General features: G+C 39.6%; 1 protein-coding gene across 2 annotated transcripts in view; it reads left to right on the plus strand.

The window, feature by feature from the left end:
• The window catches only part of LOC131049504 (uncharacterized), a 123,051-nt gene that overhangs the window by 53,976 nt on the left and 47,278 nt on the right, over positions 1–21,797 (plus strand). For both annotated transcript variants that reach the window (XM_057983572.2, XM_057983573.2), the window contains one exon: positions 17,356–17,568. In XM_057983572.2, coding sequence (XP_057839555.2) covers positions 17,356–17,568 — 213 coding nt within the window. The remainder of the gene's footprint in view (positions 1–17,355; positions 17,569–21,797) is intronic.

The following is a 21,797-nucleotide window of genomic DNA, read 5'->3' on the forward strand; positions in this document are numbered from 1 at the left end:
GGCTAATTCCCAAGGTTCCTTCAATGCGTGGATGTGACTTAGTTGTTTGATGGGTTTGCTGATAACCCAAGGGGCCTTACATATGTTGAAGAAACGTATGCAAGCTCAAGGAGTTTTTATACGGATGATTTGCAATAGAAGCTCTAGTTTTGGATCTTTTGGATTTTGAATTATGCGGAAAGTAAATAGGAATAGGGCAGAGAAAAAACTAGACTAAAAGTAATCTAATCCTATGAAGAAGGAGATGGGGTAACTTGCGCAAAATCCAACCACGTTTCGCTTTGCCAACAACACACAACTACATGAAGGCGGTGCAATCTTTAGAGGGTTTGTTAAAGATTTTCAAATCATCAAGAGAAACCATCAAATCGAACAATCTCTTCTGATAATTGAAGTTAAACATACACATATAACGGAGGCTTAGGCTAACTTTACACGGTATGCAACAATCAGCTGCACACCAAAAGTATGAGCACGAATTTTGCAACAAGCGATCCTATCAAATCCAGTTCGTCTAACAGCATGAAAGTAAATCTAATCTATGAAGAGAATGAGACCATGCGAGCTCCAAAACAACACAAGAACGCACCAACAATTGAACAATGTATTAAGTGTTTGCTTCAAAAACTCTTAGCAACAATCTCTGACGATAGTCTCTCCTCCTTTACAAATGAGGGGGTCACCCCCTTATATAGGCCTCAAACCAGGATTACATGCAAAACCCTAATTAGGGTTTGCCCTAAAGATTCCCCACTCAAAGTGCAACAAGGTGGGAATCGGCAATTAATAACCCATTATGCCCATGTTCAATTAATTTAAAAGAGCCTAAAATAGCACCCACTAGCACATTAAATATGCCCCATGATGTTGATTATGCCCAGAATATAACCGACACCATCATAAATTCCCATCATTCTCCAAGTGATGGTGACATGCACGAAGAATCTGTCATAAAATCGTAATGAGAAGGCGACATGCAAGAAGATTCCCTATCTGATGGTGACATGCATTGACTGGACCCACGCCTAGTCAATATTCCTTCAGCAATAAGTATGCCACTACTATTCAACCAAAAGACTTTCGTCCAAAAATGGACGACCATTATCTCGCTCATTTATGGCGTATGCAATGAATTTGCCGACGATAGCTTCCAGTTCTCCGATGGAGACACTTGGCACGTGTTCAATGTTAAACTCCATCAAGGCAATTTCTTCTTCGCTCCTGGAAAAGAAGCTTTCCCACTCTATCATGACTTCCTGTGTTTTCTTCATTATACCGGAGAATGAAGAAACATTTGCAAAATGTTCCTTAGGGAACGAACCAACGAAGAAGAAATCGTGCAACTGGGATTTCAGGGAGTTCACCGTTATTCCTCTGTCACTGAGTTTCCTTGCAAACAAAACTTCCATGGCACTAAGGATTTCTTCCTATATCCCTTTGATAGACTCCGTCAAGGTGACAGAGTCAATGCTGAATTTGTCAAGGGTGTTCTTTTCTGAATAGATGTCGTAGAACCATCGAGGAAAGTCATAGGCTTCATTTTCTTGGATCACTTTCCTGTCCACCAGAGTTTGCCTCGGAGTCTTTGTCAGAGCCCTGAGTCACGAAATGGTTAAGTCTTGGTAAACATCTACATCTTCCCATAATCCTTCTACTATCTCTAATCTGTTTAGGAGGGCCACGAATTTCGAATGAAGGTGAGCTAGATCCTCAATGAATTTTCCTGCCTCAGCATATACGTCCTCTATCCATTCCCAAGAATTTTGCACCATTGCTTTAATAAGCTCCGCATCATCGAGCTCCGCATCATCGACCACTTCCTTGGGAAGGGAGGGAGGAGGAGTGAATGAAGGACCTGCTTCCCTGAGGGGTCTTTTGAAACTCCTGACGTATTCGCATAGGAATCTATTTTCCTCCCTCAGCCGCTTACATTTTGCCTTTGATTTCAGCAACTTCTCCTTCATGGCTAAGGAGGAATCTTCAGAGTCTCCCACTACTTGACCAGTGGAAGCATGGCCAAGATCAAGCTGTCTGATGACGTAATCCTCCTGTCTAGTCTCACTCCTATCTTTATCCACTGCAGGTTTAGCGATGTGCAAAGTCCGGGATCCAGATTCTTCCCTGACTACCTTGGAAAACTTCCGGGGAGCCTTTCTTTTCGCTGGTCGATCCATCCTCTTCAATAATTCTTCTAACTCCTGAGCAGGATTGGTTCCTCCTTCTGCTTCATTCCCCAGTCTGCCTATCAACCAATCTGGCATGGGGATGGAATTGCTATGATCGTCTGCATGCTCCTGTTCCTGAGATTCTTCCTCCATTTCACCAAGGATAGTCTCCACGAAGCTGTCCTGGTGAACTTCTTCTTGGTGCGGGGGACTCTCTTGCCTCTGACTTCTCGATTGATGGTGGCCTTGTGAAGCATTGATGTTGAGTATATCATGTGCTAGAACGTTCCCTGGAAGTGGGCCTGTGGGATGTGGAAACATCTCCACTTCCTGTACGCTCGAGGAGCTAATTGGTGGATGCTCCCTTCTTGTCTTTGCTCTCTTTTGTGGAGGTTCCTCTTGCTAGGCTTCTTGTTGAACCTCATGTGGGATTTCCTGCTGGATATCCTTCCTCTTTGTTGCCCTTGGCCTCTTTGGGGCATTTTTCCCTTTGTCCATCCGGGCTTCCCTTCCTGCCTGAACTTGTGAAGAGCTTTCAGTTGCCTCATTGTGGGAATCCAGATTTCCCACTAGCTGGTATGTTAGATGAATATTTTCTTCCACCAACTTTCTTGTCTGCCTGTCAATCCAGTGCTTAGTGAATTTCAGCATTGGTCTAGCTAAGATATTCAAATCTCCTACCTCAGGCTCTGACCAATCTGGGAACTGGATAGGTTGATCCTTTACTTTCTCGAATTCAAGTTGTGTCAAATCTGAATCTTCCTTCACCTGATCCGGCACCTGATAAATTTCACTTATTTTGATGGTGTCGAGGGGCAACCTGGAATGCATTCTTCTTTTGACCTCAAAGTCATCCTCGGCATTTGCCCAATAATCCTCCAAGTGAAACCTGTGTATGAATTTGATGTCGACAACCTTCCTAACCTGACTGTAAGGATCATATTGGGCCTTGGATGTATAAAATGGCAGGCGATAGAATGCCAACTCCCCTACTGCACTTTCAACGGCTTCCAAACTTGGGCATATCTCCATGAAGTCCCCCAAGACAACTGGAAATTCAATTGACTGTTTCTTCTTATTTTGCAGCTGATCATAAGCAGTTAACTGCCTCATGAGCTCAAGCAATACAAGCTTGTTTGATGGATATCTGGGCAATTTGTATGACTGAAAGGAGAATCCCTGCGTCCTGATGTATGTGAATTTAGGAAATTGCAAGAACACAGCTCCATACTTTTGGACCAAGGCACTTGCTTGTGGCGACAACCTCATGTGCAACTTATTCTGCATAAGCCGTGTCAAGTACATGGTGAAAGTGTCGTTCGTCAACCTGTAAGAATTCATATTGTGGAGATGCAGCTGGGGATAACACTTACGTACTTTCAACTGAGCTGGTCCGCAACCCATGATTCCTCTTGCTAGCAGCCCATCGAATCCTCCCCTTCGTGCAAGCATATAGAACAAGTAGGAGCTCATGAAAAAGGACTGGGAGCTTTTCTCTTTCAGGTTCTTCAATTGTTCATGCAGGTAGTGGCTGATCAATCTAGCCCAGTCGATCAACGTATTTGAATTCATGATCTCGCCTATGTAGAAGAACATCCAAGCCTCAAAGTTCATCGAATGTGGGCATCCCATTACTCTGCTTAGCATTTTTATCAAGTCTACATACTCCTGCTCGAACTCGAAGATTGTGAGAGTTTTGGGCATCTTGGAAGCGTGCACTCTAGGCCTCAGCAACCACTGCTTGTTGATCAAATCAGCGCACCTGACAAGGCCTGCTTCATATACTGCCTGAGCTCCGCTGCTGGTCTTGTACATCATGGAATAGTGTGAAGGTATTCCGAAAGCCTCACCGATTGACTCCAAAGTCAATATTGCCAGTAGCTTGCCATCTGGCGTTGAGATTGTTTTCCGCTCTAGATTGTAATGTGCTGCACATTCCAAGACCAAGTTTGGGCATTGAATAGCAGGAGGAAAACCAGTTGTCGCAACAATCCCACTTTTCACCATTTTGACAGCTGTCGGGGAAGGATTGTGCCCTGCTGTTCCAAACATTCGGATCTTGAATGCAACCAAGTTGAATGTGCCTAAATTAGTATCGCTGATTTCATCCCACCTTGAATTCAACCGAGAATGAGGAAGAAAACTCTTCATCTCCGCTTTGATCAATGCCTGCCTGGAGATAGTAGCTGCCTTGCTTGGTTCCGCCATCTTGGAAGCACCTCGAAATGATGAAAATAGAGACTAAGTATGAATATTCTTCACTTCTCCACCTCTTCTTTCTTGAATCTTGCACGTGAGAAATGAAATGTCTTTCCAAACTTATATAGAATTCTCAAGAGGCATTAATTTAGTTATTGCATTCATGATTCGTCATACTTTCCCCAATCACTGTGCCATGCAAAGACAACTTCCCATGCGAATGAGTTCAAATTTAGAATTTTCCTTCAATGCTCCAAGTCATGCGTCATACTTGGAAGATTCCTTTTGCCAACTCATTGATTTCATTCTTTCCAATTTTGGAGGGAATTCGAAGGATTTTCTTAGGATTTGCTCTATTCCATTCTAACTTGTCGTCTCCTGCTTTCGAAGGAATTTTCATGCCTCTTCTCAACATCCCTATTTTTTAGGGATCTTCCTAAAATTTAGGAGTCAGGTTCATTGGATGGGGAATTTCATCCCGATTCTGAATCTATAAAATTTTCCACACTTGGTCGAGATTTGGTGTCTAAAAATAGCAAATTCGAAAATTCGCTCGAGGGGAATTTTTCTTTTTATTTCTTCTTGACTCCTTGGATTCCATGCCTTAGGCAAAATTTCAATTTTTTTAGCTTGGGAGGAATTTTCATCATGCCAAGGATTCATGGATTTTCCTTCTGTCCTTGACCTCCTCTGTTCAGCGCCTGACTGCATCCTTGGGTGCAAATCACACTTGGCCAAGGAATTTCATCTTTTCTTTGTTATCCTTGGACATCCTGTTTTGGCGCCCTCCACCTTACTTGGGCGGAATTTTCACCCGGAGAAGTATTCATGGAATTCTTTGTGAATCCCTGGGATCTTCATTTTGGCGCCCAAGCTCATACCTGGGCACAATTTTGACTAGGAGAAGGATTCATGGATTTTCCTTTTCTCCTTGGGAATCTCATTTTGGTGCCTGACTCCAGATTTGGGCTCATTTTTGCTTGTGCCATGGATTCATGGATTTTCCATCTCTCCTTGGGAATCTCATTTTGGCGCCTGACTCCAAATTTGGGCGCATTTTTGCTTGTGCCATGGATTCACGGATTTTCCATCTCTCCTTGGGAATCGCATTTTGGCGCCTGACTCCAGACTGGGCGCATTTTTGCTTGTGCCATGGATTATTCATGGATTTTCCATCTCTCCTTGGGAATCTCATTTTGGCGCCTAACTCTAGATTTGGGCGCATTTTTGCTTGTGCCATGGATTCACGGATTTTCCATCTCTCCTTGGGAATCGCACTTTGGCGCCTGCCTCCAGACTTGGGCATATTTTTGCTTGTGCCATGGATTCATGAATTTTCCATCTCTCCTTGGGAATCTCATTTTGGCCCCTGACTTCTAGAGTTGGGCGCATTTTTGCTTGTGCCATGGATTCACTGATTTTCCATCTCTCCTTGGGAATCTCATTTTGGCGCTTGACTCCAGACTTGGGCGCTTTTTTGCTTGTGCCAAGGATTCATGGATTTTCCTTTCTTTTAATCTTCCAGACTTAGAATATCTTGACCTCCTGGGATTTTGAAGTGTTTTCCTGAGCTTTCCATTTTAGGCATGGATTTCCAGCACTTGACCCATTTTTGGCTCTCTTTGTCTACTGTCTGACTTTCCGGAATTAGAAATGTCTGCGAACATCTGATCCTCGTCGCCTTGTCTGACTGACCCTGCCAGTAATGACTTTCCAAAAATAGAAACCTTCAAGGTGTCAGCGTTAGATCCTTAGACAAGGTGCATGAATGACTTACTATAAATAGAAACTTACTAAAATTAGTAATTTTGAGTTTTGGCAAAATGGTGACATTTCGGGACTCGGAAAAATCCCTAAATATAGGGACTTTCTAAAAATAGAAAGTTGCTCCATTTGGGCTCAAATTTTACTGGGAGGTCCCTTGAAGGGTCCTGATTCCAGTCGTATGTTCAGTTTTCCAAAACCCTAACCAGAACCCCTAAAATCTAGGACAAAAGGTAGAAACCCTAAAAAAGGACAAAACAGGCCCTAGACTTCATAGAATTCGCCTGACAGAGAAGCAGATTAACTCTAACTGACCCCCGAACATCTGCAAAGTGGAGAGATTGAAGAGATTGCTACCAACACACACACAAAAAACCAAGACCAAACGACCTAAAGGGCCTAAAAGCTAGGGGGTCCCTATCTGGGATGGGGTGATGTGTGATTAGGTCACAACACGTCTTTGTACCTCTATTTAAAGGAGCTTTGTCTCCTCGATTAATTGAACAACATTGATTCTTTGAAATCCATATGCTTTTGCATCTGTATTACCTCTCAAGGAGAAAGCCTATCATGAATAGAATTGCATAAACAACATGAATTTAGTAAAGTGCAGTATAAAAGAGGGAGATGGTTTTCTAACTGTTTCTTAATTTTACAATTCTTAACTAGATTGCATTCCTTTCCCAAGACCAGTCTTTATATCAAAGTCTTCAATATGTTGTTGGGCTAAAGTATTAATTAAAATGCTATTATTACACGGCTATATTTGCAAATGTAGGTACATGTAGCCAAGAAGGCATTGTCCTTGAATATTTGAGTGTGGTAGTTTCTTTACTATACTTAAAGCCAACATTTTTATCAGTCAGATGGTAGGAATCACATAGGCTTTTAGGATGTCAATGGAAAATAATATCACAGTATTTAGCAGTAGAAAGGAGATGTGATATTGCCATCCAAATTCTAATACCAAACAAGTAGCAGAATCTTGGATGGCCCGTGGTGTGGCAGGCCTAGAACATTTCCATTTAGTCAGTAGCAGAAACAATGGTTAGACTAGGCAAGAATAGTAAAGGTGCTGTTATAATAAAGGTCTCTTTGAGGATGATTACCAGCCTTCATCATGTATGAAGCAAAACAGTTCTGTGATACCTTGAGAAAGCTCCTTGTATTATCTTTATAAATGATACAAAGGACAAATGATTAAGATCAAGCATCAATAAAAACTCAGTGATTAAGAACAGTGATCAGATTAAGAAGGCAGCATTCTATATGAGGGCAAAGTTCTATGTTCTAAGGGCTATGTTCTATGATGCAGTGGCTTGTGGTAAAAGTTGGAATAAGGAATGCAGTGATCCTCACAGGATTGACTTCATATGTCTTGGTGACAGCAATTCTACATATAGTGGTTTGTTTGGAACAAACAACAAATGTATCTAAAGCATTGTTTGTAAATAGGAAGACTAAAGGTCAACTATGTTTCAGAATGAAAGGTTCCATATTAATGTACAAAACTGGCTAAGCAAAAACATGATTACGTTGATTACATAATACTTAAACTGCAAACTTATAATTAACTAATATCTTTGTCAAAACATTGATATGACCGATCATTAGAGAGTGAAGAGTATCATCAAGAGACATGATTGGTGATTAAAGAAGAAGAAAACGTGTTTATTAACAAGCAAATATTAACTGCTCCTAAACATTGATTGCAATCATGATAAAGGTGGAAGACAAAACACAGAAAATCATGTACACACAGAAACTATGGTGCGATTCATTAGTTTTCAGATGATGCAGCTTCATGTTAAAGACTACAATTACCATAGATAGTGATCATGACAGGCAAAGCTGCAATTTATATAAACATACATTAATATCAGAAGAAGCAACTCCATTAGAAACAATTGTTGATAAACAAGGAGTGGTTTTTTAAGAAGTTAAAGACATTGATTTATGCAGTGATTAAAATAATGATTAGTTAGACTTTGCAGTGGGTTAATGATTATTTTCCACATGATGCGATTTGTACACGTGTGATTTAGTAAGACATGTCAGCAAATTATAAAAAGGTAAAGAGGTGCGATTATTCAGAAATGCATTTTGTTCATCCAAGAGGTGCGATTTGGAGAGTTATGTTTTGCAAAGAGGTGTCTCTTTTCAATGAAGAGTTATGAAGATTAGTGGTATAAAATAAGATAGAATGAAGAAGTAAAGGAGGGTGTGAAGATTTGTTTTGAGATAGTGTTGACGTGTATTTTGTACACAATCATACACAGAATAAAATACCCAAAGGCATCTTATCCTCTCTTGAATAAAGTCTCTAACTGCTGAAGATATCGCAAGAAGGATCAGTTAGGGTGACTCCAATGTTCTTTTAAGTAGGGTCTCTACGTGTGGATAAGCACCAGTGGTCGTTGTGATTGATGTGTCATCAAGGGGCCTTACGTTTCCGAAGTAGAATTTCCTAAACTGAACAAATTCTCAAAAAGATCAAAAGAGTAGGGTTTGCAAGAGATCTAGTCTAATCTAACCCTAAGAATGACTCAATGTGGACGAAACTTGGCAAGATTCTACCAACTTCAATATTGCCATAAAATAACAACTCAATTGAAATTGATGCGATCTTCTAAGGTAACAAATGATCTCTCAATTCATCAAGGATCATGGATACTACCACAAAGGCACATATCCAAGGTTCAATGACGATTGAAGGTTTGGGTGATTCAAGTTTATCCAGTTGACTACGCAAGGCGTTCCTACAATCAGCAAGAAGCTAGTGGTTTGGAAAGTGAATCTCACCGAGGATCAAGTCCAACACTTCGTCCTTCAAATTAAAACACTACTTTGATTGAGAATGATTCAAGAAAGTGAACAACCATGAAGATAACCACAAGAATTGCAATAAAACACCATAACTTCAATATTTTATTGATCTCAAAGCCATCATGAACAACAATTGTTTGAAATTCCTTCCTCAAAGCTCAATCTTGCTACAAAGTAACTTGCTTCTATCAAATTGCTAATCTCTAATCTCTCTCTAATTCTCTAATACATAATGACAAAATGAAAAGGAGTGAGGGTATAAATAGCATCCTCAGTTACAATGAACGGTCCAGATCAAAAAGAAGATCAATGGCCAAGATTATGACACCTAAACCCTAATTAGGGTTTATTACAAATAGCCCCCTTTTTACTGAACAATATTAAATGCATAGTCAAATATTAAATTTGGCACAAAAATCTAGGAGACATAGACCAATGACAATTAAGGTGCCATGTCATCTATAACAACCTTTCTTCTAGAATCTTATTCCCTTTCCAATGCTCCTTTTTAGCATATGCAATGAATCTGGATACGATTCCTTCGATCTCAGCAATTGGAATCTCGGGAAGATTCCTCATTTGTTCCTCTAAGTGGATGACCTGATCAAAAGCCTTGAGAAGAGCAGCATCCCATTCAGGTTCAAGTTCTTTGGTCTTTTCAATCAGGAGCGTGGTAGCAAACATCTGGTCTCGTTGCTCATCTGTGATAACATTCGCATCTTTGCAAAAGATGACCTTGACCCTTTCTTCCAATTCCTGCAAATCCACATCTGTCTCAACTTTGATCCTCCTGCCAAGAATAGTACGTAGTACCTCAAACACTTTGTCCTGGATCGGGTGGATAACCTCCTCAATATGATTGCATCTAGTACTGATGTCCTCGAAGAGAACTTCCTTCATCTGGAGTAAGGTTGACCACTGAAGTAAACTATGATGTCCTCCATCCATTATCTTTTCTTGTACTAGGACCTTCCTTGATGTTTGTCTGATTACTTGCAGGACAGGAATGATAACATCTTTAGTATGAGCAAAGACAGCTACCGTTATCATTAAATTGTGGATGATCTCAAGAACCTGGATAGCTCGGTGAATAGTCTGCATCATCCTCGTTGCAAATTCCATAACAACTGTATGAGATTTGTCAATCCAAGAGCCCATAAGCTGGACCAAACTCCTGACTCTCTCTGCCTCACCAATTGATTGAAGGGGAAGTGCCTGCATAGGAGATACTGCTGGATCCTGACGTCCCAAAGGCTGATTGAGATGGCTAAAGTAGCTTCTCCATGCACCTCTCTCTCTCTCAAGCTTTCTATTTTTCTCCATTTCTTCCCTAAGCTTGTCTTTTAATGCTTCAAATGAATCGGTGGCCTCATCTAGTGTCTGCTCGGCTGTGAGTGGACCTAGCTCAAATGTCTCTACATCATATTCTTCTGCGAGGATCTCACCTTCATACTTGTCCACTGCCGGTGTAGCTATCTGCAATTTCCTGGATCCTGTCTCATCTCTAATCATCTTGGACATCTTAGTAGCCTTCCTTCTCTCTGTCACTTCCTGAGAATTCCCAACAAGGCTCTCTAAATCAATTACATTGTCTTCATCTTCGATCACAATCACCCTTGTTAGTCTTTCCTTTAACCAATCTGGGATGGCAGATCTTGTTTCTTTAACCTGTATCTCCTTAGGCAATGTTTCTTCTTCTCTGAGAGGAGATGTTACTTCATTATCTTCCTTATCTTCATGTAGTTCATTAGCTTGGAGAGACCCTCTTGGTGACCTTCGAGGTGCCTGTCCTTCTTTATCGTTCTGTACCATTGATTCCATAGACTCCTCTATCTCAAATGTCCTCTTCTCTTGTCGAGAAGATGTGCCGGATGAACGATCTCGGTTGGCCTCTTGCTTCTTCTTGGAAGATTCTCTTTTCTCAGGTCTCTCTTTCCTCTTTGAGCCTCTCGGATGGAGATTGCCCTCGCTTACGCTTCGAAGGTTGCCCTCGCTTGCATTTCTGGGATTAGGATTACCTTCACTTACACTTGCCCCACCTTCAGCTGGCCTTTCCTCTAAAGTAAAAGTCATAGCTATGCCCTGCTCTCTCAACCTCTGATGCTGCACATCAACCCATCTGCGAGTACAAGACAAGATTGGAGCCATCAAAGCATCTAGGTCCACAATCTCGGGTTCATTCCAATCTAGCCTCACTGATTTGCTTTCTCGATCATAAGATGATTGGAGATGTCTGCCACTGTCCTGAGCTTGGTCGGCCACTCTGTAAATCTTGCATTTCCTGATGAAGTCTAAAGGCAATCTGGAATGCATCTTTCTTTTCACTTCAAGATCATCTAAGAGATTCATCACAAAGTCTTCTATCTGAAACTCATGCTTATATTTTCTTCCGACTGTCTCCTCTATATACCCATATGGATCAAAGGTCTCTCTCAATGCAAAGAATGAAAATGAATATAAAGCTAACTCTTTCTCTGCATCATCCATGGCTAGAGCATTAGGACATACCTCAACTGAATTCCCTAATATGATAGGCACAGGGACTCCATTTCCATGTCTGTGTCTGAATGCCTTCGCATAAGCTGCCAACTGTCTTGTTACCTCAAGTAACACTATTCTGTCTGTCGGATATATCGGCAACATGTATGGAGGTGAAGGACATCCATGAACTCTAATATAAGTAAATTTCGGAAATTGGATAAACCAAGCACCGTACCTCTTTATAAGCTCTTGTGCATCTTGAGATAGCCTATTGTGAATTCCACCTTGCAACGTCCTGGTGATGTTCATCGTGAAGGTATCATTGACTATCTTGTAGTTACTTCTTGGCGGATGATGCAAGTGAACATAGGAATCACAAACTCTGACCTCGCCGGGTCTTCTTCCAATCACTCCTCTGTGAGGTAGTCCTGCATACTCAAAGCTCCTGATCAAGGCATATATGATGTATGAACTCATGTGGAAGGACTTGGTAGCCTTCAGTCTCCTTAACTGTACGTCCAAGCAATGGCTAATCATTCTAGCCCAATGAATTGTTCCTTTTCCCTGAACTATCACTTGGATGAAGTAGAACATCCACTTCTCAAAATAGAAGGCTTGAGGGGCTCGTGTGACTCGGTTGAGTAGTGTTATCAAATCTCTGTACTCCTCCTGGAAATCAATCCTATGTGGTGTATTCGGAATCTTGCTCAGGCGAGGACGACTCTTAAGTAACCAATTCTTGTTGATGATGCTTAGGCAAGTATCTGGATCATCTTCATACATGGACCTGGCTCCTTCTATGCTTTTGTAAATCATATCTCTGTGCTCCGGAAGATGGAAAGCCTCACTTATAGCTTCCTCTGAAAGATAAGCCAAAGTGATTCCCTCCTTGGACACGATCGATCTGGACTGTGGATCATAATGGCGAGCACACTCGATCATCAACTCATGGCACTGGACTGCTGGAGGGAAGCCGGCCGCCTTAATGATGCCACTTTCAATTATCCTCCTGGCGACAGGTGATGGCTTGCCAATGTAAGGGACCTCTCGAAACTTCTTCGTACTGAAGTTTCCCAAGTTGGTATCTCCAATGTTGCTTCACTTAGACACGATCTTGGTCTCCAATTCTTCGTTCTTTTGATCTTCCTTCATGAGAGCTGGACGACTGGTGGATGCTCCCGCCTTCGGGGTCGCCATTGTAACACCTACACAACATTTCATAATAAGAAATAGATTTTGCAATGTATAAACATAGATTAGATTAAAGATTGAATTTAGGAAACTTCATGATAAGTCTTTGAGTTATCATTTCCTAAATATGATTGAGCTACTGGAAATTCAAAATTTCAAAATTCAAAATTTAGATTGAGGCTCTGACGATCAAAATTCAAAATTTAGACAAGGGAAGTTTGCCATACCTTTCTCGAGAGCTAACTCTAAAAAGATGCAAAATAAGGAAATTCGCCTAGGCAAAAACGAAGTTTGAAATCTTCAACGTGATCCACCTCTAGCAAAGGCGCCTTTCCTTGTCAATTCCACCACCCTTGGAGTCTTCAACGTGATGATAGAGTATTCGCTCCTCTTCAAACCAAATTCGCACTCCTCTTGATGGAAATTTCGCACCTTGTATTCTTGATGAAATTCGCTCCTTATTCACCTCTCCAAATCGCATGTGAAAGGATGATTTAAATAATGATTTGAAATGTGGTATCATACCTTTCCTTTATAGGTGCTCACCTCATTAATCTCCCCTGGGCCGACTTTTGAAAATAGGCAAATAATAAATAAATTTTAAATAAAAATGGAAGCCGACTTTGTAAAAATATGGAAAATAAAACCCAAGCGCTCTAATTTTATTTAAATTAATAATTAATTAAAATGCCTTTATAATTAATTATTTCGATTTTAAAAAGGCAAAATTAAAATTGAATGCCTCATGCGCACCTATTAAATGCCAATTTTAATTAAAAATATCAAGGTTCATCGAAATTTAGCATTTAATGCATTTGAAAATTTATTGGCGCCAAAACATGGGAGATGTACGGGATGCAAACCACATCGCTCTGGTCCCTGATTGAAGGACAGGATCGATTATGCATTTAGGTCCTCCATCTTGCATTTTCACGTTTGAAACTTCATCCCCTACGTCCAAACTGGCATTTTAAATAGGAACCTTGAGCTTGATCGATTCAATGTTTTGAAATGAATGCCTCCTAGATCATTTTCGCTCTGGTCCCTGACTGAGGGACAGGAGCGAACTTGCTTTTCTTCCTTGGTCTTTGTCTCTTTAATCACCAATTTGCATCACAAGGCAAGTAACAATTTTATCCATTCATTCCACGCGTACTTTACTTGTCCTTTACAAGGCAAATTTGATATTCAAGTGAGTTTCGCACTGGTCCCTTAGTGAGGGACAGGAGCGAACTTTACATTTTAGCTTAAGATTGCCATCCTTTGACGTTAACCCCTTGCTTATCATCTTTTTAAAGGCATTTTCAACCTTGTGTAACTTTGCTTTGATGTGATCTTTGGAAGGAATGATTGATTTTATGAATATCGCCTTGGTCCTTGACTGAAGGACAGGAGCGAACCTTTGTTCATTAGGCTAATCTTTGTTCATATCAACTTGCAATTGCCTTCAAAGTATAAAATGGTGTTCCTTACTCCTTTTTGAACGCTTGAAATGGAAGTGACACCTCAAAATTAAGCATACTTAGATATTTCGCTCTGGTCCCTGGGAGAGGGACAGGAGCGAACTTGACCATTTCCATCACTTTTCGTGGTCCTTGCAACTTTGTTTCTCTTCGAGGCGTTCCAAACATCATCGCCCCCACGCACCTTGGCCTGGATTCATTAAAATTCAGAGGGAAGGCAAAGTAACCAAGATTTCGCCCTAGTCCTTGACTGAAGGACAGGAGCGAACTTGCATTTGTAGGCTCAATCATTCTTTGCCAACGTTTAAAACTATCTTCAATGGATCCGCTATGCTCCCCTTCACTCATCTTTGACATGGAATTTGCTTCAACTTGGTGAGAAATTTGCCTTAAGAGGAAATCGCTCTGGTCCCTGGGAGAGGGACAGGAGCGCCTAGGACAATATGGGCTTCACTTGGCGTCTTGCAATCTTCAAATTATTTTCAATAGATTCGTTATGCCTCCCTTTGCTTGCCTCAAACTTAAAACTTCATTTCACTTCGCCAAAAACTTGTCTTATAAAGAAATCGCTCTGGTCCCTGAGAGAGGGACGGGAGCCATCATTGAAATTCGCCCTGGTCCCTAGCAGAGGGACAGGAGCGATTTTGCTTCTAGGGCCAATTTTCTCCTTCGAGGTGCAATCAAATTATATTCAACGAGTAAAATGTACCTCTCTTGTTCTTCTCAAATCGCGAAATCATTCAAATCTTTCAAGGACAAGGCAATTTTGGATTTCAAGCTCCGGTCCTTCAGTGAGGGACAGGAGCGATTTTGTCCTTCTGGCACATTTCCTTGTTTGCAAATTTCTTCAAATTATATTCAATGGACAAAAGATGTCCTCCTTTATCTCTTCGAATCCAAAAATCGTCTTGATCCTGCAAGGACAGTGAAATTTTGAGAAACAAGCTCCGGTCCTTCAGTGAGGGACCTGAGCGATTTTTGTCCTTTAGGGCAAATGTTCAACTTTTTATTGCAAACGACTAAACCCTGGTGCTCTATCATGTTGATTTCACCTTCCATCATGTCCTTGATGCTTCAATTTGATCAAAATGAGGTCAAAATGGTCTAAGTAAGTTATTTCGCCCTGGTCCCTGGCTGAGGGACAGGAGCGATTTGGCCTTAAACCCCAAAAAATTTGCCATTTTTGGATCTCAAAATCTTCAAAACTTTCAATTCACGTTCAACTACATCTCTTGGCGACCCTGCACAAGACAAATGAAACAAATTAATAACCAAGATGCATAAAAATACCAATTTTCGCCTTGGTCCCTGGCTGAGGGATAGGAGCGATTTTGCTTCCATAGGCCAAAATATTAAGGTTTAAAGACTTTAGTCACTTCACAAGGCAAAATTAGGCCATTTCCAATGCTCAGGATCAATTATTAAAATTTCCAAAATTTGGTCGAAAATTCACTCAAACAGAATTTCAAAATTCCATTATTAACACTTAGGCAAAAATTTGGACTTGCTTTCAAAATTCCGACTGAACCTAGACAGACTCACTTGACCTCCTGACAGATTCACCTCATTTCAAAATTGCATCTACGTGAGGATGCTCAATAGCTCTCAAAAATGGACTGGACTTTGGCTTAAAAAAAAAATCAAAGTGGAAACCCTAAGGCTTAACCCTAGTCCAGACGACTGACTCACTAACCCAAAACCCTAAAAAGCAGAGAGAAAGACGAGCAAAACCGAGCAAAAAGAGGGGGTCCCCATTTTAATGGGGCGATGTGTGAAATGGTCACAACAGATAGTTAATTCAGATGTGAAGTGCTCAAAGAGCCATTAAGCAGCCAAGAATGATGGTATTGACCCACCCATCTACAAGGCTATGAATGCATGATTATAAGGATTGTTGATCAGGAACAGCGTTAAACCAATTGCATGCTTATAAGGTCATTGCAGGGAAGGCAATCGGACTATTACCAGAAAATCAGTCAGATTAGTAGGATAAGAAATCCTTATATACAAATTTATATTTTCTCAGATATAAGCAGATCCTTATTACATAAAACGCAGGGATATAAAGATACAACTCAGGAAGAGTGATCAGACCTTTACCAGGGTCAGCATTTCTATACTTTCATAACATAAGCAAGATCTGAATTGTCTCACTTGTGTATAAATTTTCTTACAGATCATAAACTCATTTGTGTTAATAGTATCATCATATGTTCATCTTAATTTGCTCATTAACAAGTAATTTGGATAACCTAACTAAAGGAGGATTGAAGAAGTCTTATATATATCAATCTTTCAATTATACAATTACAAGCAAGACTATGAAATTATAATCTCCATTGCCCTTGTGCATCAGTAATGTTTCCAGTTATAGCCAAATCCTAAGAGGTTCCTACAAGGGACATTACAGGAGATTACCAAAATTGTTACTTACACTTTTACTTGTGGTCTTAAAAGTGTCTTAACAACTCTGTCTTCCTCAAAATCATTTTCAATTAGGACAGGAAGCCCTAGTTGTGGCCTTAGAGTAATGCTTTAGAATATTACCATGTTACCCCGTTTTTCTTGGGTGGTTGCCCCATAGTCATACTATTCTGGGCTTTTGCTGCATAATTTTAATTCCATGGGTCTGGAAGTAAAAGATGAATACACAAAGCCAATGCTTCATAATCCAAATTGCAGAAGGGAAACAACAATAACTAAATAGTAGTCCATCTGTCTGGATTAACACCTTTTGGGAGGTTTGAGGACCTTCATACAGCTTCTCCCTATTTGCATTGCATGTTTTTTTCGTTGCTCAGTTGCAAGACATTTTTATAGAAGTCTAATCTCTACATAGATAGTAGCCTTCCTAAATGACATTCTCTTGTATACGTTATGCTTTCATCTTGGATCTACTACAGCGCTTTCATATAATTTCAAGCAATCTATTTCCCAGCTTGATTGAAATAAAGTACTTTGTTTTTTGAATATTAGATATCAAATCAGAATTATCCTCAAGATGAATAAGTTCAGACCTTACTATCACTTACATTTAGAAAGGATTAGGAAAATTTGAATTTGATGACCCAAGAAAAAGAGCTTTCTTTATTGAATCATGCTGTAAACAAAGGTTCATATGATTGTGCATTTTTTATATTATAAGATATCCCTCAGATTCGAATTGGGTAGAAGCTTTGAAAGCTTGTTTGAAAGCTTGTATTGGTTCAAGGGATTACATTTTTTCCAATCAGACTATATTGTTTCTGAACTTTCACCTTTTGCAGGTTCATGAAGAATATAAAAGACGAATAGCAACATTACAAAGAGAAAATCTGCAGGGACCAAAAAATGCATGTTCTTTAGAGGAGTTGGAATTTATCTCCTATTTGGATGATGAAGGTTTGATTGTAGACAAAAGTGCATCTGATGCAAAGGCAAGCGTGTATGCAATTTTTGACCAAAACAGAACATTGCAATATGTCGGAATCTCAAGACAGGTGCACATATTGACTGTTAAAGCTCTCTTAGTCTAGAAGACAATGTTTTTTATATCTGCAAATATTTTATCTTTTACTATATGTCATTTGCAGCAACCTTTCCTCATAGGAGATATAGCTTATATGGTTTATACAATCAATATTTCTTTCCAGAGATGTTTATCTTTAAAAAATGATATTTATACACTGTTGAAGTTTTTTATTTCTATCATATTTCAAGAACCACCAAGCTGATCAAGACCAGACTTTCTCATTTTCCATTTTCTTCTTTATTTGATAGATGAATTGTGGGGTAGGGCCTACACCATATAGACTACAGAAATATAAAATAAAAACTAGAGATGTCATGGCAGAACTTTACATGAAACATTACAAAACATGGCTACAACTGCCAGAGAAAGCCATAAAGTCAAAAAACTAGTGCAGATTCCCATGAACAGGAATGTTAAGGAAACTACTCTGAGCCTTTGCTTTCTCCAATCTCTCCCATCTTACCATGGGTGCAAAGACCCATATTGTGTGAATATTTATGAACTTTTTCTTCCGAATGACAGTCCAATCATTGTCTTTCATGAGTGCTTGATTAGATATTACAGCCTCAGTAACATGAGTGGGAGTCAGTTTTACCAAAACATCTGGAGCATGGCTGGGGGTGACCTTAGGATGTGACGCTGAACTCCCAACAGAACAACCTGCATGCAGCTGTGAAGAAGTCACAGACTGAAAATCTAAAGGATGAATCCAAAAGTGACTAATCTCACATCCTGCTAAGTTGCCTTTTTTTTGGCTGTGCTTTTTAGAGTCACTGGGAGACCTCGTTGAACAATCAGCAGCAAAGTACCCATAATCAAAACACTTTTGACATCTAAAAGGAATATCTTCATGGTGAAGCACTTCAGCCCAACTTCAGCCATTTTTTTCATCAAACTTGTCTCTGGAAGATCTTTGTTTAAATCCAGTTTGACATAGATTTCATCAGAGGTAGTATGGAGACAACCTTTGGTGTCCTCAGAAGCATTCATAAATTTACCAATTGAGTCGCTGATCACCTGGAAATCAGGTCCACTCCAAAATTGTTATAGAAGATAAAGGAGCTGGACTGATATCAAGATTGTGATGAAATAGTCTTTGTTGGGATCAAAATAGGCATACAGAGGTTTCAAACATGGGTAATATTTGTCCTAGAACTGTGGGCCAGAAGACAAAATTTCATTGTGATTTTCTGATTTGCAGCTAATGATGAAGAAACCCTTTGCACATGGGAACAAATCAATGCCAGATCCAGCAGTAAAAGTATGCCTTTGATTTCCCTGCTTAATGGATTTTGAAGCCCTAGAGCTAGGGCCGTCCTTCTTCCCAAGACAGTTATCACCCTCATTGTTAGCCACGCCATTGTTGAGAAAAACAAACAGTCCGTTCTCTATCATGTGCAATAGTATCAGTTGCCCAAAGACTTATCACCATAAGATTTTCTAGAGCATATGTTAGGGTTTCAGCAGATTGAGGGTGGTTTGGTAAATTTTTGGGCAGTGACATAATATAATTCATAATATGTGAATCCGGTAAATTGTGGGTCATCTCATTTATAATTTTTTTTTTAATTGATTGTGTACATATTCTCTTTTCTTATTATGTGTTTGTTTTTGCCCATTTGCTCTTCTTTAGATTGCCTCTTTTTTCTGTTTGGATTGTTTACATTTAACAGGACCAATGCATTTTCACTAAAATGATGATGCCAAGGGTAATACGTGGTTTCTGATCCTACTCTTAATGAGGAATATCACATCTTTCCTATTGAAATGTTTCCATGTGAGAATCACTCCAAGGTGATGATACACAAGAAATTCAACAGTTGTGACACGCAAGAAAATCACTTTTCTAGAAAAAAGCAACATCAGTTACTTGTGGATAAGTCAATAAGCTCATGATGTGGTGTCAAGGTCCTCTATTGAAAACATTCTGCTTTTTTAGGAATAAAGAAGAATGATGTTGAATTGCACAAACTTGATTTGTTGTATTTGATGTTGATTTTTGGTAATGTTGCAGCTTACTATTTACAATTGTAATTGCTGCTCTTTTCTCAGCTTTCTTCTAGTTTTTTATTTACTCTTTTAGCTTTCTTTTAGATTTCCTCACAATGTTAAAGAGTAAACATGGACTTCTATTTCATGGTTTGGCCTTTGAAGATTATGTTCAGAGTGCTTAATAAACTGAGATTTAAGAAATGTATCCAAACAGTTTTAGTGTCTTGATGATGGATCTTTTCTTTGAGTGAATATTGTTGTACAGAATGTTGAAGATGATAGGGATTGAGAAGGTTTCTGTGTGTCATTTCCTTTTTGCTCTAACCAAGTACAGTCTATGAAAGAACTTAATTGGCAATTCTTGCCGAGTTGCTAGTTTATGAATGTTTTCTCCAAAAAAATATTATATTTTATTTTTCCTCACAAAACTTTGCATTATATCATTATCTGTAGGTTGAATATGAATGCACAAGAGCCAATGCATTTTTAATTGAAAACACTGATATCTTCAATAGAAGACAAGAGGTTTTCATAGTCCATGAAAACAAGTGAGTAGATGTAATATTCCCTTAATTTTGTTTTTTGTTTTTTGGCAGTAAGAATTACGAGACAAACACCATAACCCGTTAAGGCTAGAGAAATAATCCAAACTAATGAAAGGGAACCCTTCCACCTTTTGTTCAGAGCTCAATCTGAGAGGGTGAGAGCATACGGTGTTCCGGGGATCGTTAGATGCCAATAACTGAAAATTACAATGCACGGGCGGCAAGCCAGCCCCTTCTGCTTATCTAGCAGGAAATAAACTAAACTTCTTGGCGGTAAACCAGCCCAAGGGAAACAACAAGAAATTAGAACTCAATCACTCTATGTAATGTCCCCTAATAAATAAGTCGCCAAACGTTAAATTTGAAACAATATTAATATCCCATTCATTAATATAAATAATTAATATTACTTGTACCTATTATTAAAGCATTGTAATAAACACCGTAGCTATCTATTTAATAGTTCTTAACTATTATTTAGTATCCTACAGAAATAAAACCAACTTAGTTGGTAAATAAAAGGATGGTGTCAGATGGAAGGAGGATGCCTGGAAGAAGATTTGAATCCTGTGTGTGTTAATACACATATCGAAGATAAATTGCCTTTCGTCAGTCTTCGACTGGCCTATTGGTCACATGATTCTGGAGAAGAAACATTATTGGTAGAAGCGGAGTGAAGTTCGACGGAGACCCTTGGTGTATGACACGGGAGTGCGTATGACTGCAAATGCGAACAACGGGAGCATGGAGAATCATTCACGGCGTCACACTCACTGTCATTCAGTGCCTCTGCAATCCAAAACACGACACCTATGTACGTTGTCTATGCGTGCCTCTATAACCCGATATCGAGTTGTGACATGAAGTTTGGCCTCATTGCATATGGAGTGGTACCGGCAGTTATCGTGGAGAGAAGAGTTGTTATTGCCGCAGTGTGAAGGATATTGATATCGCGTGGAGGATGTGGAAGCATTTGTAGTGTTTGCATACCGTGAAAATGCAGAAGCTCAGGCTTGATGCATATGCCTGTTCAGACAGTACAAGCTCGGGTAAATTGGTTGCAAACGGAAGTATAATCTCCTGGCTTATCATTGAAAAGTTATGAAGAACCTTGGGTAAACATTCAGCAAAAATTTTGACATCAATGTGAAGTCTAAACTGGCAGTCAAGACTACCCAACCAGGTGCATTATGAAAAAGAATTCTCTTCCCTGTTCTCTGATAGAATAAATTGATATCGATGTCTGTGAATAATGATTGTTCTAGTTTTATCAATGATTACTAAATAGAATTAGAGCCTTTGTGCGTTGTAAGGAAGACTCCAAATAAAGAAAATACTGTATAAGATGTTTATTCCCACCATTGGCTGTGCTGTACAAACAATCTTCTGTTATATCCTGGTTATACAACTTATTGCAATCAAATCCTAGCTAGGGAACTTTACACTCTACCATGTATTTCAGCGGGAGGACATTACATAAAGCTATCACTCTATCGCATATTTCAGCAGGAGGGTAATACATAAAAACTAATCACTCGACCACTTATTCAGTGGGAGGACTGAGTTACAAATACCAGAAAATAGGCGGCAAGCCTGCCTCTTCCACTTGTTCAGTGGGTATGCTTACAATTCAGAAATTGGATGATAGTACTACTGTTCA

Source organism: Cryptomeria japonica, chromosome 11, assembly GCF_030272615.1.
Source record: "Cryptomeria japonica chromosome 11, Sugi_1.0, whole genome shotgun sequence".
In the NCBI taxonomy this organism is placed as follows: domain Eukaryota; kingdom Viridiplantae; phylum Streptophyta; class Pinopsida; order Cupressales; family Cupressaceae; genus Cryptomeria; species Cryptomeria japonica.